Source organism: Megascapheus bottae, chromosome 9 (assembly GCF_031878675.1).
Source record: "Megascapheus bottae isolate mThoBot1 chromosome 9, mThoBot2.hap1, whole genome shotgun sequence".
In the NCBI taxonomy this organism is placed as follows: Eukaryota; Metazoa; Chordata; class Mammalia; order Rodentia; family Geomyidae; genus Megascapheus; species Megascapheus bottae.
The window spans coordinates 18,893,322-18,918,887 of record NC_143517.1 but is presented as its reverse complement, the minus strand read 5'-3'; the positions used below and the strand labels follow the sequence as shown (position 1 = coordinate 18,918,887).

Sequence of the window (25,566 nt, the reverse complement as noted above, 5' to 3'; positions counted from 1 at the left end):
TGGAGCCAGTTCCAGCAGGAGTCTGTGAGACTCCCAATAAACTGCTCAGAAAAAGCTATTTGTGGAGCTGTGGTCCAAGTAGTAGGGCAGTAGCCTTGAGCAAAGGAATCTCGGGGCCAGAACCTGAATTCAAGCCCCAGGACTGCCACCTGGCACACACACACACAACTCCTCTCCTCCCTAACCCTCCGAACAAACCTAACAGGAAAAGGAAGACTAGGTAGAGAAGGGAATGACAGGAGAAAAGGTGAAAGGACTGGGGGACTTCTGTTTCTCACCATCCTTTTCTGTTTCTCTGACTTTCTTGTCTGTGTGTGTGTGTGTGTGTGTGTGTGTGTGTGTGTGTGTGTGTCTTTATATGAAGATAGTTTAATGACAACTATAAAACACCATTTGAAAAAGAAGGGAAAGAGAAAGCAGGTTTAAAGAAATATGATAACATGGCGCTAACATCCTACCACTTGAGTCAGAGCTCTACTTACAGTGTTTTGGTGGTCAATTGGAGATGAGAGTCTCACTGACTTTCTTGCCTTGGCTGACTTTAAACCATCATCCTCAGATCTTAGCCTCTTAAGTAGCACTGATTACAGACATGAGCCACCAGCATCCAGCTAGAAGAATGCTTTTAATTGGTTTTAGAAAAATCTCTCCCTAATAGTAGTTTTGGCTGTTTGAAAGATTAGATGAGATGAAGCATGGCCAATACCCAGCCCCTCTTGTATCTGCACAGGCCAGTTCTCATAACAATTGTCACCATTCCTCTGCACCTACTCCTTTGCTATACCTTTGATCATAAAGTTTGACATCTTAAAAGTCCTTTTAATGTAATATGTTTCTATGAAATACAAACCCTTAGCCTAATTTTGATTAACTTCTAAATACTAAGTCCCAGTGATTGTAAATAGAGATTCCCTCCTTGAACACTTGTTTGTTAAACTTGTCATTTAAAATATGATGTAAAAATCAACATTAATAAATTCTTAAAAAATCCTTTTAATGGTGTAACTTAGTTTGATCTGACTGGTGGTTCCTTTAAATACATAGTGTGAATATGTATTCATATGTGGTAGAAAAATTAGTGGGCTTAATTGTTGGGTGTTATTCTATACTCTAGTGTATGTGTGTGGGGGGTGTTTTTGTAAAATGCAAAAAATCTTCTACATAGCCATAAGGGTTTAGACTGGGGGATTGTGGGCATGAATTCATGCTATTATTCAAGCTCAGCAATCGTAATTAATTATAGTGTAGACTGATTAAGTCATGTGAATTAACAAGTCTATCACCTTACATATTTACCTCTTGGTGGTAAGAACTTTAAAAATCCTCAATCCAAGTGAAACTTTGTCCCTTTGATGAGCATCTTTCTTTTGTCCCCACCCTGGTGGTATCTCTGCTTCTGGCAGCCATTGTTGTATTATATAGAAGTCCTAGGCTTGTACTGCTAGCTGCTCTACTGAAAATCATGAAACACATGATGGTGGAAAGAAAGCAGTGTATTTAAAGTTGTGGAGAAGGTGGAGGAGAGTTTGATTAATTTGGGTATTTTGGAGGAGTATTTGGACAGGAGGTGAGGAATTGGGAACTTTAGGTTTTGACTTCTCTCTCAATCAGCACAGGGTTTTGGAGCACAGGGCCTCATGCTTTTGCTCATTCAGCTTGCTTGCTCAGCTGGTTCTCTACCACCTGGGCCCACATCCCCCAGCCCGGCTTTTTGCTGGTTATTTTGGAGATTTTTTTTTTTGCCTGGGATGACCCCAAACTGAAATTTGCTAGATCTCAACCTCCAGCCTGGGTGAGTGGGGTTACAGGCATCATCTACTGGCTGTGTCATTTATATACTGGTAGATAATTAAGTTGACTCCATAGCTCTGATGATCGTGGGAGTTTAAGTATCTTTTTGACATGGAATTGGAATTCTTCTTTATATATATATGTGCAGGACAGAGTGCTTGACCATATAGCAAATCTACATTTTATTTCCTGAGGAACCACCATAGTTTCTTTCCTTCCTTCCTTCCTTCCTTCCTTCCTTCCTTCCTTCCTTCCTTCCTTCCTTCCTCCCTCCCTCCCTCCCTCCCTCCCTCCCTCCCTCTTCCCTTCCTCCCTTCCTCCCTTCTATTGCTTGAACTCTGGGCCTGGTCGCTGTCCCTGAGCTCTTTAGCTCAATGCTAGTGCTCTACCACTTGACCTACAAAGCCACTTCCAATTTTCTGGTGGTTACTTGGAGATAAGAGTCTCACAGACTTTGGTGCCCAGGCTGGCTTTGAGCTGAAATCCTTAGATCTCAGCCTCCTGAGTAGGTAGGATTACAGGCATGAGCCATTGGCATCTGGCCACCATACTACTTTCTTTTTTTCCACATATTTTTTATTCTAATTATTAGAAGGGTTACAATATATTCACCGGATAGAAGGTGCATTACTTCACATACATTGATACCCTTTCTCATGTTTGGCCCCCATTTCCCCCCCCCCCACTGCCCTCATCTTCCCCTTCCCTATCCTATTTCAAATAACCAAATACGCATATATATAATATATCAGATAACAAAGTGAGATACTGTAACAATATCAGATAACCAAGGGACAGCAAAAGAGATGAGAGATAACATAGTACATTAAGGACAACAATCACTCATTATATGGCTTTTGTTTCTATATCCTAGAGGTCCTTTCATTTAGTGTTATACTGTATGGCCTTATGTATCTAGGTTTTGTTCTATTATAAATCTCTGCTAGGAGAGCCCAAGGTTTCTACTGATTATGGCAAATGAGGGAAACCATTGAGCCTATGTTCCTTTGAGTCTGGCTTACTTCACTTAATATGATTTTTTTTCTAAGTCTTTCCATTTCCTTACAACACCAGACTATTTTCTACAATGGCTAATTTCTATTCCCATAAACAGGTTTTCTTTTCTTTTCTTTTTTGGTTGGTCACAGGGCTTGAACTCTGGGCCTGGGAGCTGTCCCTAGGCTCTTCAGTTCAAGGCTACTGTGCTACCCCTTGAGCCCACAGCCCCACTTCCCATTATTTAGTGGTTAATTGGAGATGAGTGGGGACTGGGAGTTTGGCCTAGTGGCAGAGTGCTTTGCCTAGCATGCACAAAGACCCGGGTTTGATTCCTCAGTACCACATACATAGAAAAGCAGGCGGTGGTGCTGTGACCCAAGGGGTAGAGCTCTAGCCTTGAGGAAAAAGCCCAAAGACAGTGCTCAAGCCCTGAGTTCAAATCCGAGGACTGGCAAAAAAAAAAGTCTCTCAGACTTTAGTGCCAGGCTGGCTTTGAACTGTGATCCTCAGATCCCGGCCTCCTGAGTAGTTAGGATTATAGACATGAGTCCATCGTTCCCAGCCACGATTTGTTATGTATTACTAGACTACTACAAAAATATACCAGCCAGCACTGGTGGCTCACATTTGAAATCCTAGATACTCAGGAGGCTGGGATCTCAAGATGGGGCTTCAAAGCCAGCCTGAGCACAAAAGTCCATGAGACTTTTATCTCTACTTAACAACCCAAAAGCCAATGTGCAGCTGTGGCTTAGTGCCCAGGCCCTGAGTTCAAGCCCCGGGACTGACAGAAAATAATATATATATATATATATATATATATATATATATATAATCTTTCTGCTAGATAAACACTAGTAATGTTTTTTTTTTCCTTTTTCTTTTGGTCAGTTATGGGACTTGAACTCAGGGTCCAGGGGTGCTGTCCCTGAACTCTTCAGTTCAAGGCTAGAGTTCTACTGCTTGAGCCACAGCACCAGTTCCAGTTTTCTGGTGGTTCATCGGTGACCGAGATTCTCAGATCTCAGCCTCCTGAGTAGTTAGGATTACAGGCATGAGCCACCGGCGCCCAGCTGGTGTTTATATGTCTAATGGTATATACAAGTTTTAGGAAGCTACCCCGACTATTCTCCAGAATGGCTGCACTGACCTCCCAGCAGTGATTCAGGAGCCGTCCAGTTGTTTCACTTTCTCTCCACTATTTGATAGAGGTGGTCTTTTTAATTTTGGCCATTCTGGTGACAGAAGTTTCTCATCGCTTGCATCTTCATTTATGCAACGCTTAACAATACTGAGAATCTTTTCACAGACAATTTGCCTTCTTCATACTTTCTTCTTTAAAAAAATATTCAACATCTTTTGCCCTTTTTTTTTTAAAGTATTATTTGGCCATTGAATTTGTAAGACTATTTTTTTATTTTCTCTTGGTGCTGGGCGTCAAACCCAGGGCCTTCCATGTGACAGGCAAACATTGAGCCAAATCACCAACAAGTTGTAAGAATTCTTTTCACGTATCCTGGATATAAGCAAATATGTTCCCCTAACTGGTGGTCTAGCTGCTGCTGCTGCTGCTACTCCGCCTCCTTCTTCCTCTTCTCCTTCCTCTTCCTCCTCCTCCTCCTCCCCCTCCTCCTTCCCCTCCCCTCTCTCCTCCTCTTCTTTCCCTTCCCCTTTCTCCTCCTCCTCCCCTTCCCCCTTCCCCTCCCCCCTCCTCCTCCTCCTCCTCCTTCTCCTCCTCCTTCTTCCTTTTCTTCCCCTTCCCCTTCTTCTTTCTCCTCCTCCCCCTCCTCCTTTCCCTCCCCCCTCTCCTCCTCCTCCTTCTCCTCCTCCTCCTCCTTCTTCATTTTTACAAAAACAGATTTTGGGCTCACAGAGAAATGGAGAGAAAGACCTAAAGATTTCCCATCTATTCCTTGCTCTCAGGTGTATATGTAAAATAGGCAAGTTTTATATTTAAATATTTTGGAAATCATGAAATATACTCAACACAAGATTTATCCTATCATCATCTTCATCCTTTGGTGGCTCTGAATATATCTTAAAGTTCTACTTTGCCTCAGAATCATAATTTTAACAATGAAAAGAGAGATTACAATAATTGTTGCAGTTCATACCCCCTGCCAAATTCTAAATGAGAATTTACAGCGCTGTATATAAATGTGTTGTATAAGAAAAGAAACAAATGGCTTAGGCATATACCTTAGTAGAACTGTATTTTTTTTTTTTTTGCCAGTCCTGGGCTTGAGCTCAGGGCCTGAGCACTGTCCTTGGACTTTCTCAAGGTTAGAGCTCTACCACTTGAGCCTCAGCACCACTTCCAGCTTTTTTCTATGTATGTGGTACCAAGGAATCGCACCCGGGCCTTTGTGCATACTAGGCAAGCACTTTAACCACTAGGCCAAACTCCCGGCCCAAGAACTGTATTTTAACAAGATCTTTCTTATTATCAAATAAGAGAGTCAGGGCTTATCTTTAATCAGATGAATCCTTCCTTGGCCTGATGGAGTGTCTATAAAGGATAAGGCTTCAAGTTGAAACAGTCGTGGCACTTCCGTATAGGATTGCAGAGAGATCCACTGAGAAAAATCCGCTGAAGTCTTTAGAGCAGTATCTTGCAATCACCAATGTCAAATGCTATCTCCTAGTAACCACTCTCCCTGCAATTAGCATAGGCCTTGACTTTGAACACTTGCGGACAAAGGATATGTTTTCCAGTGACCAGTGAAGGCAGTATTACAGTGCCAGCACAATTTTGCCTAGATTGTGGAAAAAGTGTAACATTAAAGGTATCCTCTAGCTACTCAGGAGGCTGAGATCTGAGGATCAAGGTTCAAAGCCAACCCCAGGCACTAAAGACCAGGAGACTCTTAATCCCCAATTAACTACCAGAAAACCCAGAAGAGACACTGTGACTCAAGGGGTAGAGCAGTAGCCTTAAGCTGAAGAGCTCAGGGACATCGCCCAGGCTCAGAGTTCAAGCCCCTCATATACATATACCATCCAATAGATAGGTGGGGTGATGCCAATGGCCATAGGAAGATTGCATAGGACATATGACATTTGCATACAACTTGTGCCCAGGTATTCCTAAGAAAAACATCCTTCTCCATGGGCCAAGAGGGATGGGCTGTGGCACACTGTGCCTGTTTACCTGAGAGCTGCTTCCTGGCAATAACTCGTCCTTCCTAGGAGATAGCTAAACAGCTGGCATTTTCCGTGGCATCTTCATCATAACTACTAAAAATAAATGTCATGCAACATATTTGGGATGTGTTTTTCCACATAATGTACATTTTTTGTTATCCTTAGGCAGCTAATTAGTGGTGAAACTGGAGACAGAAATCTAACTAATGGGCTTCCTTTTTATGGCCAATGTTTTTATGACTCTTGTTACTAACAGTTGCAAAAATATTTTGAAGTTTTTCAGCTCTTATAAGATCAATTTCTTGCCCAGTAGAGACTTAAAGGCTACTTGTCACTTTGTGTGTGTGTGTGTGTGTGTGTGTGTGTGTGTGTGTGTGTGTGTGTGTGAGAGAGAGAGAGAGAGAGAGAGAGAGAGCAACAGAGAGAGAGACAGAGAGACAGAGACAGAGAGACAGACAGAGAGACAGACAGAGACAGAGAGACAGACAGAGACAGAGACAGAGAGAGTTGGGAGACACATAACCTCAAATGAAATGAAGACAAGCTTTGGTTTCCAATAAAGCCTCATTCTGACTGGCTCTGCCACTTATTAGCTGCTGTCTCTTTTGCTTCTCTGGGACTCAGCTTTCCCTTTTCCAGCTGTACACTGGGAAAATTGAGTACACATAGTTTGGGGACTGAACTCAGGGCCTTTAGTTTTTTTATTTGTTTTATAAAGTATTCAATGGAACAATTGATATAAAGAGTCTAATGTGGTTTCTGCAGGTAGTCATTTAAACAATAGTGCTGATATTATTTGACTTTAGCATGAATCATAGTTCAACTAAAATATTGCTTAGGCCTTTTATACTTGAAAGTTGGATCTCGGAGAAATTGCCAATCTTGAGAAAATTGGCTTTGGGAATAAATTTCCATTGTATACAAGTAATTTTTTCATATTTATATGATGATGATGATGATGATGATGATGATGATGGAGATGTGTGTTTGAATTGATCCTGGGACTTGAACTCAGGGCCTGGGCATTGGTTCTGAGCTGGTTTTGCTCAAGGCTAGTGCTCTACTCCTTGAACCACAGCTTTACTTTTGGCTTTTTTAGTAGTTAACAGAGATAAGAGTCTCATAGACTTCTCTGGCCTGGCTGCATACTGCAGTCCTTAGATCTCAGCCTCCTGGAGTAACCAGGATTACAGGTGCAAGACTCTGGTGCCTGGCTTATTTATTATTTGTTTGAAACAAGGTCTCAATATGTAGCCCAGATTGACCTTGAACTCACCTTCTCAAGCGTGCTGGGATTGCATGTATGTACTAGCATACCTAGCTACATTTATATTGTTTATCTTGATTACCTGTTAAAACTTAAACATTTATGGAAAGGTAGCTCTTTTATAGACTCTAAATGGCATTTAACCAGATCCTCTGTGATTTATATTCATAGCTTAGATAATTACAACTGCCTTACAGATGAAAATTAAAAGAAATTTTTATTGATGGCTGATACTTGAAAAAAATAGTAAATGCCCAATAAAGAACTGCTATTATTTTAGTATAAAAACCAGTAGGCTTCTTCTCTAAAGAGTTAGATAAGAAGTATTTTAGGCCGTGTGGGTACACTATTACTGTTGGAACTACCGAGTCCCACACACAGTATGTAAATGAAATCTGTGTGGCTGGGTTCCAATAAAACTTTACTTACTGGATTTGCCTGGCAGCCTACCAACCCTTGATTTATTATAATAGTTCATCATGAAGAAAAATTGGAGGAGTGCCTTACCATTGCGCAATTCTTCTTCCTCAGACTTACTAATAATGTTCATTATGTACTGGTGCCCTAAAGAGGGTGCTGTAATAGAGGAACAAATGAAGCCAGAAGATGGCTTGTTGATTTGATACTGAACTAGTGGTTGAAAGAGATAAAGGTGTTATGGTCTTAGGCTTGAACTCAGGGCCTGGTTGCTGTCTCTGAGCTTTTGTGCTCAAGGCTAGTGCTTTATCATTTTGGGCCACAGCTTCACATTTTGATTTTTGGTAGTTAATTGGAGATAAGAGTCTCACAGATTTCCCCTCCCAGGTTGGCTTTGAATAATGATCTTCAGATCCTTAGATTGCTGAGAGCTAGGATTACAAGTGTGAGCCATAGTTCTCAGGTAAAGTGTATGTATGTGTGCATGCATGTATATACATAAAATGTATGTATATATATTTATGTATACATACATGTTTTGCTTGTTTTGATTTAGTTAGAAACACTGAAAGTATGCAAAGTTATTTTCCATATTCCCTAAGCAAACATATTTTAACATATAAATATTTCCTTCTGGCCTACTTCTTTAATTATTTGATTTTTTCACCAGTTGTATTTTTCTAGGGTAATAATAGACATAAAATAAACTCTGTGTAAATATGTGCACAGCTGGAAAAAGTTTGGCTTACCTTCCTCCCTTATCATTCTTGAAAACATCATTGTAATCAAGGCTGGGAACACATCCAACTTGATCAAAAATTGTCTCATGCCTCTAAACTTTCTCTTTTCTTTTTGACAAGAAGGTAACCACCAATCCATTTTTATTATTAGATGTTAGCTTGAATTTTCTGTAACTTTACAAATTGAACTTTCCAATATATATAGAAATAGATATGTAGATAGTATATTAGTTCTTGTAGCATTTTTAGTCTTTTATGTATTTGAGATAATCAAGTTCATGTTAATGCATTCTATATCCTTCATTTTTATTCACATTTGAAAAAACAGTATTTCCTCAAGGTATAAAAGATTTTCATATGTAATAACAACAGATGCTGGCGGGGATGTGGCTAGGAGGGATCACTACTACACTGTTGGTGGGAGTATAAACTCGTTCAACCACTATGGAAAGCATAAATGACTAAACATAGAGTTCCCCTATGACCCAGCAATTCCACTCCTTGGCATTTACCCAATTGTCCAGAAACAAGGACATACTAAACCCACTAGCACAAGGATGTTCATTGCAGCACTATTTACCATAGCAGAGATATGGAACCAACCCAGATGCCCCTCAGTAGATATCGGATCAAGAAGATGGAATTCTATGCTGTCATCAGAAAGAACGACATCACATCATTTGTTGTAAGGAAATGGAAAGATTTGGAAAAATCATATTAAGTGAAGTAAGACAGATCCAAAGGAACATAGGCTCAATGGTTTCCCTCATTTACAATAATTAGTACAAAACTTGGACTCTCCTAGCAGAGGATTACAATAGCTCAAAACCTAGATACATAAGGCTATATAGGATGAGGCTAAATGAAAGGACCTCTAGAATATGGAAGCAAGAGCTATATAATTTGTGAATGTTGTTCTTAATGTACTATGTTATTTCTCATCTTTTTTGCTGTCCATTGGTTTTTTTCATACTGTTACAGTATCTTACCTTGTAATCTGGTATATTGTATATACATCTATTTGTTTATTTGAAATAGGAAAGGAAAGGGGAGAAAACAAGATGAGGGGAAATGGGGCCAAAAGCATGAGAAGTGGTATCAATATGTGTGAAGTAATGCTCATTTTATCTGGCAAATGTAACTGTTACCCCTCTATTAATTACAATAAAAATACATTCTTTAATAAAACACACAAAAAACAAAAAAGATTTTTATAAGCGTTAGAAGTAATAAGCATATTATGAGTCAAGATTCAGATAGCAATCACTTATTATTAATGCTGTCTCTCTTTTTCTTCTCATGAATAGATAAATGTCATCATGATATACATGTGTATTACTGTCCAATAGTTTATTGTGTAACTGTGTACCAGCTGACAGGAAGAATAACCAGTTCACTGATTTTATACATGCACTAATCATAGCTGTCGTTTTGGTGATGCTCATTATCGATTACTATTACATCTCATTGTTTGCAGCTTCTGTTTTTTTGATAAGAAGATTAAAATGTTTGGGGGGCTCCTTAGTGTTTTCATTTATTGCATGCATTTTCTGTCTGCCTTATGAATCTGTTCTTTTTGTAAAACTTCATATTTTTTCCCCTTCCAAATGTAATTTTTAAAGGTTGGCAGGCTTTCTTCCATGCCTTCCTGACACTCCATCCTTTCAAACTAGAGATTCTAATTAAGTGCCACTAGCTGCTTCTGTATGTTCTCATAAATTCCCTTTGAGGGAAAAAAATATGCTATAAATAAATTTAAGATGACTTGGAAACATTTCTAGAGGATGGTAGTAGAATTAGACCATTGATATCTCACTATGGTAGTGAGGGAAACACTGCCCACGGCTGCATAGCTGCTCCCCTTTCCTCTCGCATGGGACCTGAGATGTTTTCTGGATGTTTCAGCTAAGTGACAGACTTCTCCATGCCTGTCATTGCAGCTGGTCTTTTGCTATCAGGCATGTGTCAAAGTAACTGAATCATTAAAAGGAAAAGAATGCTTCTCAAAATAACCAAAATCAAAGGCCTCTTATCTTCTTGGTTTGTGAATGGAATCAGTGAAAAAAAGGAATAGTTTCTTTTTTTAAAAAAATTAATTTTATTTATTTATTTATTTTCTTTATGGGTTACCCAAGAATTGAACTCAGGGCCTCAAGCATGCCAGACAAGCACTCTACCACTAAGCCACATTCCTAGTCCCCGATGGAATATTTTCAATAAAGATGATGCTGTCGGTCAATGAAGGATTTTAGGGAGAGATGCAAACTCAATCAGAGTTGGTGTCACTGTTACCACACTGTAGTGAAGTGCAGATGTCTGCGGTAGCCATGTTACCAACATACGCAGGAATTGCCTGGCCTCCTAACACTTCATCCCGGGCTAGGTTGAATGGTCCTTAGAGGACTGTGAACATGCGCACAGAATGTGAATCTCTGGTACCATCTGGTGTAAGTCCAGACTCAGTCCTGGACCTGAGTCATGCTTATAACTCAGCAACTGTCAGCATCCGTTCTTATGTCATTCACAGCCTCCCGGGTGAGAGGGAGTGTGAGGAAGCCATGTCCAGGGAGTGATAAGAAGATGCGTTTGGGGAAACTTAGAAGGCTGGTAACTTGGAGATCGATTTAAAATGAGAGTGTGGCAAATATATACCAGTCCTGAGGAGGCTCAAGGGACCCAGGAAACCCAAGTGATGAGGGCAGTGGCCTGTGAACAATCTGTAAATCATAGAAGTCAGTGATTCTGGATTGGGGGGAATGTATGGATAGCTCACAAGGACAGATGGCCCAAGGGGTCTAGTGAGTAGAAACCAATAGATGGCCCTCCAGGGCTCTGCTATCAGATGAAGCTTCAACTGCTTTTGCTGCTTTACTCAAGATTCAAAATCCATGTTTTCATTGAATGTGCATTCAGCAAATCATTATAAGATCTTATGAACAACTGTGATGTGCAATGCATCAGGGAAGGACAGTCCTTGTTCCTGTGGAGCTGGCATTCCAGTGCAGAGGCAGATCACTAAGTAGACAAGTGTGTAGGTGTCATATATTGTGGTTTGTGCCTTGTGAAAACTCCAGGTGCGTGGTGGCAGCAAGGGGCAATGCTACTGGGGTCACATACAGAGATACTGGCTTTGGCTTCTCTGAGGAATACCACTGAGTAAAGATCTGAAGAAGAATTCAGGGCTGAGTATTGGTGGCTCATACCTGTAGTTGTAGCAACACAGGAAGCTGAGGTCTGGGGAGATTGGAAGTATCTGTGAGATACTTATTTCTAGTTAACCATTAAAACAGCCAGAAATAGAGCTGTGGCTTAAGTGGTAGAGTGCTAGCCTTGAGCAAAAGATCTCAGGGACAGTGTCCAGGCCCTGAGTTCAAGCCCTAGGATTGGCATGAGAGAGACAGACAGAGAGAATGAAGGGAAAGGAGGGAGGAGAAAGAGAAAGACAAACAGCTAGAGACAGAGGGACAGAGAGAGACCGAGAAACTGTGTCTATGAGGGAATGGGTGGTTTCTTTAAAAGAAAGCAGAATTGCTTTTACCAGAAGTGGGTGGGATATTCAAAGGCAGAAAGAAACAGGGCACTCCAGGCAGTGGCTCATGCCCATAATCGTAATTGCTCAGGAGGCTGAGATTTGAGGACCAAAGTTCAAAGCCAGCCCAGGCACTAAAGACCATTGGTTAATCTCCCATTAACCATTAGAAAACTGGAAGTGGCACTATTGCTCAAGGGTTAGGGTGGTAGCCTGGAGCTGAAGAGCTCAGGGACAATGCCCAGGCCCAAAGTTCAAGCCCCACAACTGACAAAAAACAAAACAAAACAAAAACCCCAGTGCACACCAGTTGAAGATGGTGCTTCTTTTACTGCTCATGAACGAAGAGATTACATGAAAATAATTGCTTCCATTCTCAATGGATGAAGACAACAGGAGCAAGATGCACAGAGGCCTCTGGTACCTCTAGACTCTCCACTGAATTCCCCTGACAAAGAGGTTTGGTGGGGACAGAGATGCAAGTGCTCATGAGACAAGACTGGCACTTGAACCTCCCATGCCTACCCTCTGGATCACCTCGGAAGGGACTCTTTCTTTACTGTCAAGTAGCAGATAACATTTCCCACAGCCAGTGAAGGGTAGGAAGTCAACTTGGTGCTGCCTGCATCCTCAGGACGGTCCAGTGAGGTTCATGGATGGCTGACCAATCACTTTTGAGAGTGCTGGTGCCACTTTTGATGGCTTGGGCTGGGTTTCTATCCAGATGGAGTTATCCAGCATAGACTGGAAAATTCAGAAAGATGGGCCATAGGGTTGGAACTGAACAGCGGAACAATTCTGTTTGAGATTATTTCTGATGAAGCCCTGTGGGGATTTTATGATGAGGAAGAAGAATCTCTTTGGATTTTTCCAGGAATGGAGGTGGCCAAATAAGACAGGAGTTACAGGAGAATTAACCCTTAGTTTCTCAGGCTACCATTCTATATGACAGGCAGTCGTGCAGGGCAGCTGGGTAGAATCTAGAAGGCCATAAGCAGATTTGATTAGATACTAGGACAGCTTCTTATCAGCTAGTACCAGAATCCATCACAGCAGAAGTCAAACATAATTCCAAGCAAAAATGATGTCTTTAAAGATTTAATGTTTAATAGGACACAAAGAATCTAGACTTCAGGGGCATATGCTTATAATTTTTGCTATCCAGGAGACAGAGACCTGGAGGATGGTGGTTCAAAGCCAGCCTGGGCAGAAAAGTACTGAAGAGTCCAACTCTGCTTAACTGGTAAAATATCAGGCTGGAAATATATGACTTAAGTGGTAAGGTTCAACTGTGAACAAGAAAGCTGAATAAGAGTAAGAGGCACTGAGTTTAAGCCTGGTACCCACAGAAAAAGATAGAGAATGAATCCGTATGAGATTTAAAGATATTTAAAATAAAAGGAAGTATAAAAAATGCTTAATGTTTTAAAGTCAATGCAACATACAAAGACAAAAAACATTTTAGCCCACTGTGAATAGGGCTAGAAAAAGTAAGCAAACTTAAAATATGAGAAAGAGAAGGTAAATTATGTAAGATCAGAATTTGAAAGTCAATTTTTAAAGTTCAGATTTCCATGAAAGCTGTGTTTTGAAAAGTTACAAGATATTATGGTGTAAAAATGGCCGGTCTCATGTTTCTAGAAACTCATTAAGGCTGTCAGAGTTGACAATACATTGCACAGAAGTAAAAGCAGATGTAGGCATGTCTGCTAAAGAGCAGAGAGCATTACCAAATGAGCCACAATGGTGGTGTTAACTCAGTGGCCAAAGATACTTAAATACTTCCTAGAAGATGATTTTGGTTACTAAATCAAGCTAGGTTGAGTGTGTGTGTGTGTGTGTGTGTGTGTGTGTGTGTGTGTGATTCTGTTGCATTTAAAGGCCTTGCTCTATAAGAAAAGTACATATTTATAGTTACATTGTTGGAATTTTTTTGCCAGTCCTGGACTTGAACTCAGGGCCTGAGTACTGTTCTTGGACTTTCTCAAGGCTAGAGCTCTACCACTTGAGCCACAGCACCACTTCTGGCTTTTTTCTATGCATGTGGTACTGAGGAATCGAACCTGGGTCTTCATGCATGCTAGGCAAGCACTCTACCACTAGGCCAAACTCCTGGCCATGTTGGATTTTTTTTTTTAATAAAAAGCTTTATCTATAGTTTATAAAATAGCTGAATTCTTTTTGTTGAATATTCCCAGACAAATTCTCCATCCAGTGGGTGACTATGTGATCTTGCAATTCACAAGCTGTGCTCCCTTGGCTCCAAGATTTGCACTCAAATGCCCTGGGCATCAACAGTGTGTCGGAAATACCCTCCTCTCTGTGTGTTTGTAAGACAGCATCTCTCCTGCCAGAGGAACTATTTTTGAGAGGATGATTCATGTCACATTTTGGCCTCATTACAGTTTGAAGTTGGAAATGGTGCCGACTTGCCTGGAGATGCAAACATAAATTTTATCTTCCTATGCATATGGGAATACCTTCCCTGAAAAAGTACTTTCTATTCTTGAGTTACAGTTTGGCCTATAAACAAAGAGATTAACAAGATGCTTATCAAGCTTCTAATTTTATTTATGGAGTGCATGCTTCTCAAAGAATGCCAGTTGCTTAAAGCTGTGCATTCACACTCCATTTCTAAACACATACTGGACGTGGCAGAGCTTAAGGTCTTACTATTGCAAGCAGATGATTTTGTAAAGTAAATGTTTCACTTTCTCTTATAATGGTGTGAAAAGTGACAGCAGGTGTTCAATGACAATCTTGTTTGTGTTGTAAGTAACAGCAGGGCCAAGATTATTGAAAATTAATTTAAATGTAGAAGAAAAAGTAAGTTAAAGGCATTCTGACTTGCCCAGTTTACTTTCCAATAAAGTTCATACTGGTCCAATGACATAGAAAAGTTTGCCTACTTAGTAGTTAAAATGCATGATGGGAACTCAAATAGTATAATTTTTTCAGAAAGACTAGGTCAAAGCTTAGGTAAGTGGCATCTTCTTTGTACAAATACTTAAAGAGAATAAAACATTTTTGAAAATTGTATAAAAAAGCATGATGGCAGACAAAGTGAGAAACTCTTAGCACCTGAGTTTATTGTGCTTCACACCTAGCAATGCCTGAAAGTGTTTATGGATTTGTCCCCGAGTTAATTTTAGTAGTTACCAAAAAAAGATTTGGAGTAGCTGGCATCAGTGGCTCACATCTGTAATCCTAGCTACTCAGGAGGCTGAGATCTGAGAATCACAAAGCCAGTCAGGGCACTCAAGTTCGTGACACTCTTATCTCCAGTTAACCACCAGAAAACCGGAATGGCACTGTGGCTCAAAATGATAGAGCACTAGCCTTGAGTTGAACAGCTAGTGACAATGTCCAGGCCCAGAGTTCAAGCCCCATGACCAATAAAAAAATAAACAGACAACAAACAAAAACAATGAAAAAGATTTGAAGTAGAATAAAAAAATTAGCTAGATTTTTCTAGGCCTCTCAAGAAATTCCATCTCTTTGGGAGAATGATGGAAGTGGTAATATATTGTGCTTATAAACCACATTTCTGAACTGAAACTTCTTTGTGCAAGTAGATAATGAAAAAAATCCTTTTATCTCAAAATTTTTAAGTTAGCATGTTCAAATTTTAAATTCGAGAAGTTAAGAATATAAATATGAAAAAATTAAGTAAATCAAATCTGTTTTTATGGGCTCATTTTTATGTTTTTATGTATTTATTTTAAAGATTTTATTAATATTGATTTTTACATTATATTTCAAATGTCATGTTTAACAGATTCAAGAAGAGAATCTCTATATACAGTCACTGGCACATAGATTTTAGAACATAATTAAAGTTAAGCTGAGGGTTTGTGTGTCATAGATACATATTAATCTATGTAATAAAACATTATGTCTATAGAGTATACAGCCCATCATAGTTTTTTATGTCTATGTAGTTATGTTTATATCTCCAAGACCACGTCCATGTCCATAACCTTGGGTACCCGAATATTGAGTCATTGCTCTTGTACTGTTTGGATCTAATATATGAGTCCATTTTTATGGCAAAGTTCTTCTTCTTCTTCTTCTTCTTTTTTTTTTTTTTTTACCAAGTAATAGCTTTGTGTTCCTAGGACATAGAGGATCCTAGATGTGAAGTTTCCTGGCTCCTTAGGCAACCACAGTTAGGTGTTCTGGTCCTCTGCATTTAGGAAGATTTATTTCTTTTTAAAATTTCTCAATTGACAATAAACTAAGTGCATTACAAGGACTTCTTTGAATCTGGAATGCTGGTTTGAAAAAATATTAGCAGTTGGAGGGTACTTGAACAGCTTTGACAACCAGCTAAATCAGCTTCAAAGCCAAGCTGACCTTGAGTTTCCTTATTTCCTGGAACCTTCCTGCTAGGACAGTGGCTCCTCCATTTTTTTCTCTATCTTTTTTATCTTCTCGAGATTCCCTCCTTCTCTTCTTCCCTCCCTCCCTCTCTTCATTCTTTATTTTTCCTTCTTCCTTCTCTCCCTTCCTTCTTTTTGGAAATGATCATTTCTTATTGTCATGACATATGGATTTAAGTATGGCATGCTTGCAGTAGGCCTGTGGAATTAAAGAATGATTGGCATTTGTATGGAATGTTGCTGCAGTTCACATTTCCCCTTTGTCTTCTCAGCCATCATGTATGTCATGGGAGCACTGGGCCCTGCAGTCGGATATTTATTAGGTGGACTTCTGATTGGTTTTTATGTTGATCCCAGAAATCCTGTTCACCTTGACCAGAATGACCCTCGTTTTATTGGAAACTGGTAAGATTATGTGCTAAGTTTTGCATTTTATTTCTTACCAATGGTAGTTAACCTTAAGTACCCTTCTGTTTTTAAATTTGCTTCATTCAGGGATACAAAGTAGCTAAAACTCGCCTAAGAGTGGGCAATAGGTAGGCCCAGAACCTATGGCTATGTTGCCTTCCATAGTAAAAGAGAGTTTGCAGATATAATTAAGGATCTGAACATGGGGAGTCAGTTAATATGTTTTCTAGGGACCCATTATTAATGGAAGGAAAGAAGTAGACATGATGGCCACAGTTAGACAAGGAGCTACATCAATTAAAGCAGTTTGGAGTGATAGGCTCCTAAGTTAGAGAAAGTGGCCATGAGTCTAAATACACAGGTAAACTTCAGAAGCAGAAAAGGTAAGAAAAGAGGTTCTCCTTTAGCTAGAGCATTCAGAAGTATTTTCTCTCTGGCCGTTCCATTGCTATTTGAGCCACCAAGTGCATGGTTGTTATAGCAGCAACAGAAAACTAGTACAGAGATGGTGGCAGTGTCTTAATCCACATTCTTCAAGACTGGGCTATTTCCTTCACAGCAGTGTGCAAGAAGAGGGCTGCTGCCAGGAGGTCATGATTGCACTTTCCTGGTTAATCATAGTTTTCATTTCCTTTTCAATGATTTAAAATGTGTTTTCTTATGATTATACTTTTATTTCTGCTTTACAATCTTCTCCCATGGTCCAGGACTCTAGCCCTACTTCTACGTTGCCACTCTCTTAGCAGATGTTTTTCTCTGTTAGTATTCTGTTTCCCCACATGTTTTCTCACTTTCTTAGACTTTAATTATCTGCCAAATAGGTAATGTTTAGGATTCAGGAAGAGAATTTCAACCCTGGGTATCATTCTTATCTGAATAACAAAGGATGTGTGAGAGATCTTCATAGTCCTTGAGTATACATTATTTCTTCATAATCACAAAAGCATTAACTGAAAAAATATTAGTGTCTTACATTCACTTGACATTGATTAGTAGTAGGTAGGGGTTGTTATGAAATTTTCATTTTTTGGCAAAGAGAACACTGCATATACAGGATTATAAATGTCAAATAATTACTTTCTAAAGAGTTGCTTTGAATATTTTATCCTCTTTCTTCATTTTATTATAAGAAAAAGACTTCATAACTGTAAGATTGGTAATTAGCAGTTAGATAATATGAATTAGGTTATGTAACACCTCTTATTCTCATAAGTACTCCTCATTGAAGCACTAAGATACAGATGAGTTTGGCTTGGTAGGATTTTTTTAATCAGATGAAGAGGTGTTATCTTGTTAGTGATAAGGAATAGATACAGGAGTTTTAAGTTCTTGACAGTGAAATTTTAGCTATTTTCTTTGTAGTTCTGAAACAAATCACAGTAGGCTAGTTTTTTATTGTTAGAAAACTAGATGAACCGGGACAGAGTGATGGAAGTGGTGACACTGTCCACAAAACATGTACCCTTTAACTTATGTAACTGTAACCCCTTTGTACAGTGGACCTTTATAATAGCAACAAAAATGTAATAAAGGTCAGGTGTGGTAGAGTGCTTGCCTAGCATGCATGAAGACCTGGGTTCAATTCCTTGGTACCACATACATAGAAAAAGCCAGAAGTGGTGCTGAGGCTCAAGTGGTAGAGCTCTATCTAGCCTTGAGAAAGCCCAAGGACAGTACTCAGTCCCTGAGTTCAAGCCCCAGGACTGGCAAAATAATAAAAGTAAAAAGAAAATAAAAAAAAAAGAAAAGTAAATGATTAAAATATACTTATGAGGCCAGGAGTTTGGCCTAGTGGTAGAGTGCTTGGCTAGCATGCACCAAGACCCAGGTTCGATTCCTTGGTACCACATACATAGAAAAAAAGCCAGAAATGGTGCTGTGGCTCAAGTGGTAGAGTTCTAGCTTTGAGAAAACCCAAGGACAGTGCTCAGGTCTGGCAAAAAATATATACTTATGATTATCTAATATATATATCTTGTGTCCTATTTAGATGTCCTGAGAATGTGGTGGTGATAAGGGAACAATGGGAATGAAAGTAAGATAAGAAACAACTGAGGGCCAGGAAGGGGAGTAGAAGCTTTAGTGCTATGGGTGAGTGCTTTGTGTTGGCACTTAAAACTTTTTTAGTAGACAGAGAGTAATCCATCTGGTAAGCCACACAAACAATTTGGAGTATAGACCATAAAGCCATATGCTTCCATTGCACACCTAAATAGCATAGGGTGGCTTTGGAAAAATTACTTCTTTGTGCCTTCCTTGTTTTGTAATACATATAATAAGAGGTCCTACCTCTTACTGGATTCATTGGATTATGGTAAGGAATGACTGAGTTCATTTGTGGAGAGCTCTAATGGGTTGCTACATCTGCTTTCCAGATGCTAGCTCTGCAATGTTTTTAACTCAAACAATGTTCAATTAAGTGTATCTATGTTTTGTGTGTGCTGGTCCTCGGGCTTGAACTCTGTCCCTCAGCCTCTCTCTGCTCAAGTCAGTACCACTTCTGACTTTTTTTTTTAAAGTAGTTTATTGCAGATCAGAGTCTCTTGGGGACTTTTCTGCTCCAGCTGGCTTTAAACCACAGTCCTCAGATCTCAGCTTCCTGAGTAGCTAACATTACAGGCATGAGCCATTTTTTATTTTTTAAATTTTTTGGCCAGCCCTGGGGCTTGAACTCAGGGCCTGAGCACTGTCCTTGGCCATGCTCCCAGGCCCATGAGCCATTTTTGTAACTTATTATTAGTTCTTTTTTAAATTTTTCCCTGTTGGTCATGGAGCTTGAACTCAGGGCCTGCACACTGTCGCTGAGCTCTTTTTTTTTTTTTTTTTTTTTTTTTTTTGGCCAGTCATGGGCTTGGGCTCAGGGCCTGAGCACTGTCCTTGGACTTTCTCAAGGCTAGCACTCTACCACTTGAGCCTCAGTACCACTTCCGGCTTTTTGCTATGTATGTGGGGTACCGAGGAATGGAACCCGGGTCTTCGTGCATGCTAGGCAAGCACTCTACCACTAGGCCAAACTCCCGGCCCTTGCTGAGCTCTTTTTGTTCAAGGCTAGTGCTCTACCATGTTGACCCACAGCATGACTTTCAGTTTTCTTGGATAAGTGGAGATAAGAATCTCACGGACTTTTCTGCGCAGGCTGGCTTCGAACCACATTCCCCAGTCTCAGCCTTCTGAGTAGTTAGGATTACAGGTGTGAACCATTGGCTCTCGGCACACTATTAGTTCTGTAAATGAGAAAGGTTATCAATATAGAATTGCATAATCAGGGTCTATTTAAAAATGAATTTGAAGAGAAGGGAAGGGTGGCAGTGTCCCACAAAAGAACTGTACTCATTACCTGATTTCTGAAATGATAATCCTCTGTACAAGACCTTAGTAGTAAAAATAAAATTATGTCAAAACTGATTTGTGTTTTGATTATTTGAGTCCTGTTTGTAACAACCACCCTGAATAAAGGCATGGTTATGTGATACAATTCATTAACTAGATGCTGAAAGAAGGATGGAAGGAAGAAAGGGAAAAAGGGGGGAAGAAAAGAAAGAAGGAGAAAAGAAAGGAAGGGAGGGAGGAGAGAGGAGGAATGGAACAATGTTAGTGTTTATTAGGTGCTTACTATGTGTTGTGTATTGTAATAACAGTATTGTAACCATTGTACTTATGCCTTGTATAAGCCACCTGTAGTGACTACTATTATCCCCATTTTGTAGATAAGGGAACTGATGTTCAGGGAGTTGAATTACTTGACCAAAGCCCCAGTGTCAGGCAGAACATTTCAATACTATCAGCTGAATGCCTCACAAAAGGAATTAGAGTATTCCGGCTTTTCAATTTTAGAATTGTCATTGTGATTTTTTTTCCCTATCATTCAATATACATCCCTGTCCCACTCAGCTTTTATCATTGTACTCTTCAGTGATAGTCTCCATATCCATCATGATAACATCTCCTATCAATGGTTTTTTCTTTTAACACTATTGAAAAATGTAGACTTGGTTTGGTCTGCTTTGAAATGACTCTAAACTTCAATATCATTGTTATTGGTTTGCTATAATTTGTCCCCTTCTCCAATGATGTCCTCTTACTTTGGTCTAAGAAGAACATACGGTTAAGAAATGCATAAAATTTTAGATCGGGGGTTGTGGGTAGGGTGGGGTAATAAGGCTGAGAGCAGATTACTCAAAAGGAATTAATCAAAGCTAATTACCATGAAATAATCACTGATTTAGTAACAGGCATTTCAGTAGGTCCATTCTATATATCATGATTAAAATAATTAACTTAACTGTAATTAACTTTAGGACTTTACAAAATGACTTCTCACCCTTTCTTTCAGATGGGAAAAGTCAAAGTGGAAAGACACAATAGTTTCCCCTGTGATCTTATAGTTAGTAAGTGGTAAGGATAGGATATATTGCCAGTATGTGTGTGAAACCACAGTGCAGGCAGTATTTCAGCCATTCCATGGAAAGAGGATGTTGATGTTGGATTTTAGGAAACTCTAATATAGGGCTAGCGGAGAGGATTTCCAAACTGGTAAATGGAGATGGGTGGTATGCTGATAGGCCTGGGCCTTGGAAGCAGCGAAGTATTAAAGAATCTAGGCAGAAAGTGTCATAGCTATGTTCCTTGCAAACAGATGACCACCTGTTGTTACTTTCTTTATTCAGCAACACTTTTGAATTATATAGTCCGTGCCAGGCACTAGGTTCTTAATAATGTTCTGAATAATTGGAATTGCTAGAGGTTGGCCTTGAGCAACCATCATTGATATACTTTTCTTTTTTTTTGCCAGTCCTGGGCTTGAGCTCAGGGCCTGAGCACTGACTTTCTCAAGGCTAGAGCTCTACCACTTGAGCCTCAGCACCACTTCTGGCTTTTTTCTATGTATGTGGTACTGAGGAATTGAACCTGGGTCTTCGTGCATGCTAGGCAAGCACTCTACCACTAGGCCAAACTCCCAGTCTCATCATTGATATACTTTTATCTCATTGATGGGGCCACATTGGGTTATTACTGGATGATTCTAGCAATCCTTCCCCCTCCCACTACACTCCCCTACCCCGCAACTAAACTGTGACTTCTATCACCCTGTAACAGTATATTTATTTATTTATTTATTTATTTATTTATTTATTTATTTATTTATTTATTTATTTATTTTGCCAGTCCTGGGCTTGAGCTCAGGGCTTGAGTGCTATCCTTGGACTTTCTCAAGGCTAGAGCTCTACCACTTGAACCTCAGCACCACTTCTGGCTTTTTTCTAAGTATGTGGTACCAAGGAATTGAACCTGGGTCTTCATGCATGCCAGGCAAGCACTCTACCACTAGGCCAAACTCCCGGCCCCCTGTAACAGTATTTATTTATTTTCCCAGTCTTGGGCTTGAGCTCAGGGCCTGAGCACTATCCTTGGACTTTCTCAAGGCTAGAGCTCTACCACTTGAGCCTCAGCACCACTTCTGGCTTTTTTTTCTATGTATGTGGTACCTAGGAATTGAACCCAGGTCTTCGTGCATGCTAGGCAAGCACTCTACCACTAGGCCAAACTCCCGGCCCCTGTAACAGTATTTTAATAGACATTTAAAATGAGTTTTCAATTCATAGTTGATTTATGTTCTTCCTGGGCTGAATTTATCATTGATGCTTAGATTGCTGCCTGCATGCTGAATATTACTAATAGGAACGGCTTGCTATAGAGGCCAGCGTTGGAGCGTTAGTTCACTTGGAACTCTTGAAGACAGCTGGACGTGGCCACACTTTTAGATAGGATCACAGACCTCTACTTGGTCAGGAAAGGGAAAGGGTCTGAGAAATCGCCTCATGTGGAACTGTGTAGATATGAAGCTTCAGGCCTTAATACTGCTCCTAATAGAATTTAGGTTCTAGTCTCTGTAATCTTCATGAGCTCTCTGAGTTTACATAGCACTGGTTGTACAGTCAATGTCTGAGTCTACACCATAAGGTTCTACACCTAGGAAGTTTTCTGACACCTTGATTTCCCTCCCCTCTTTGGACTTTTACAGTATTCATAACCTATACCATGCTCTAACACACAATTGTACTCTTGCATTTCTTTGAGAATTTTTTTTTGTAATTTGGACTTGTTTATACCTATGTGATAGGTTCTTGAAAGCAAGAACAACTTCTATTTTTCTAATAAGCGTCTCATGAAATTATTATAATATTGTCAACCTACATTAGCAGAACTAACACATAGATACAGAAAAACACTTGAGTGAAATTCTAATCAGGCTGCTGAGTATATTATCTGTGACCATAATAGTATAATTGCGGAAAAGATTTCCTAATCATACCACAGAAAAGGAAAAATACCTTTATTTTTTTTTATCAGTTTGTACCTTTTCTTCTTTCTATTGCTTTACAGTTGATGATGGTAAAAAGATTTCTTTGGAGAATTTTATTACCACAAATTTCTACTTTGCTAATTTATTCTCAGGCAGAAAAGAAAAGCTGTAAATGCTACTCACGTTTCCCGATTTTTTAGGTGGAGTGGATTCCTCCTTTGTGCCATTGCAATGTTTCTTGTGATATTCCCAATGTTTACTTTTCCAAAAAAGCTTCCACCTCGACACAAGAAAAAGAAGAAAAAAAAATATTCTGTTGATGTCGTTAGCGATGATGACGTTATGAAGGAGAAATCAAACACCAGTGAACAAGTGGACAAAAAAGTTTCTTCTATGGGATTTGGAAAGAACGTCCGAGGTAAAGTATACATCTTGAATAAATTCATGCGTGGTGCTTTTGATTAGTGCTTGTTCAAGTGTGATGGAGTGGCTGGGGCTGGGCTCAGTTGTAGAGCACTCGTGAAGCACATTCAAGGCCCTGGATTCCATTCCCCAGCACTCAAAAAGAGGAGAAAGTGTGGGTCTAAACTTGTGCCACCGACAAGAATCTGCCAGCAGACTACATAAACATTGAAATTGGGAGTGAAATTTGACAAGTCAGTGTGTATGTTGAATCTAATAATAATGAAAAATAGGCTTATAGATTGCATGTCTTAAAAATAAAATTTCTAAGCTGGGAATCCTGTAATTACACCTGTAATCCTAGCTACTCAGGAAGCTGAGATCTGAGGACTGCAATTCAAAGCCAGCTCTGGCAGGAAAGTCCCAGAAGACTCTTACCTCCAATCAATCACCAGAAAACTGGGAGAGGCCTAGTGGTTCAAGGTTGTAGGGTGCTAGTCTTGAGCAGAAGAGTTTAGGAACAGTGTCCAGGCCCCAAGTTCAAGCCCCATGTTTGATAAAAATATAAAAACAAAATTTCTAAAAATTCACTTCATAAATTTTTCTAAAAATTCATGCAAAGGTATCATTGGTAGGTTGCTAATAGAAAAAGCAAAGGTCCTTTTCCTAGCTAGTGTGTGAAGCACTGGCTTAGAGCATAAAGTGACAGTGATAATCTGCTGTGTGTGTGTGTGTGTGTGTGTGTGTGTGTGTGTGTGCGCGTACGTATGTACATACGTACGTATGTATGTATGTGTCCTGGTACTTGAACTCAGGATCTGGACACTTTCCCTAAGCTTTTGTGCTCAAGGATGACCCTCTACCACTTGAGCCACAGATCCACTTCCAGCTCTTTAGTGGTTGATGAGAAAGCCTCACGGACCTTGTGTGGGCTGGATTGAAACCAGGATCCTCAGGTCTCAGTCTCCTGAGTGGCTAGGATTAAAGGTGTGAGCCACTGACTCCCAGTTCGGAATTAATTTTTTTCATAAATTATAAGACAAAATATTTAAATGTATATTTTAGTCAAGTCAGATAAGTTTTATCAAGCACATTATCATTCTTCTTTCCTTCCTTCTACAAGAAATGTACTCACTACCTTATGTATGTAACTGTAATCCCTTTGGACATCACCCTGACAATAAATTTCTCTCTCTTCCTCTCTCTCTCTCTCTCTCTCCTTCCTTCCTTCTTCTTTTCCTTCTTTCTATCTTTCCTTCCTCTCTTTCTGTCTCTGTCTGTCTGTCTGTCTGTCTGTCTCTCCCTCCCTCCCTCCCTCCCTCCCTCCCTCCCTCCCTCCCTCCCTCCCACCTTCTCTCCTTCCCTCCCTGCTTTCTCCCCCACCAGTCCTGGGGCTTGAACTCAGGGCCTGGGCACTGTCCTTGAGCTTTCTCAAGGCTAGTGCTCTATCACTTGAGCCACAGCACCGCTTCCAGCCTTTTCTGTGTATATGGTACCAAGAAATTGAATCCAGGGCTTCATGTATATTAGGCAAGCACTCTACCACTAGGCCACACTCCCAGCCTCTTTCTCTCTTTATTTTAGCTATTAACTATAAGACTGAAGAGGAAACTTAGAGGCTTAGAATTATGTAACTAAGGGTTTATCCCAATAGACTGAAAATAATCATATTAGATTGGACTAGTTAAAAAATGACTATTCATTGAGAATTAGAATTCTAACTTATTCTAAATCTTTCCAAGCAAGTGAAGGGACATTTTACTGAGAGTGCTTCTGGCCACTTAAGTTTTAGACTTGGTCCTTTCCCACCAAGTATTTTGTGACTGGTATCCTTTTGGGATACCAGAAACTATGATGATAAAGTAAAGGATTCTCCAGATCCTGGTGTGGCTCAAGCCTCTGCAGTGTGGATCAGCGATTATTTTTCATAGCTGTATTATAGACCCTATGTCTATTGTCACAGACATGTCTTTTTTAATGGCATAGTTGAAACAAAGTTGATGTTAAAGAATTTAAAATAGATAGATATGCTGAGATTCTTAATTTATTGAGAGCATAAAGTAGACTCAAGGAGAGAGCTACAAGTATAGGTAATATTAAATGATATATCTTAAAGCTTAGGAGTAGATGCCTTCAGTGTGAAATATATGAATTGGGTAGTAGAAAAATGAGAGAGAAGCTAG

General features: G+C 39.8%; 1 protein-coding gene across 2 annotated transcripts in view; it reads left to right on the top strand.

Moving 5' to 3' along the window:
* The window catches only part of Slco5a1 (solute carrier organic anion transporter family member 5A1), a 107,151-nt gene that overhangs the window by 28,685 nt on the left and 52,900 nt on the right, over positions 1-25,566 (top strand). For both annotated transcript variants that reach the window (XM_090338666.1, XM_090338665.1), the window contains exons 2-3: positions 16,542-16,674; positions 23,182-23,399. In XM_090338666.1, the coding sequence (XP_090194792.1) occupies positions 16,542-16,674; positions 23,182-23,399 (351 nt within the window). The remainder of the gene's footprint in view (positions 1-16,541; positions 16,675-23,181; positions 23,400-25,566) is intronic.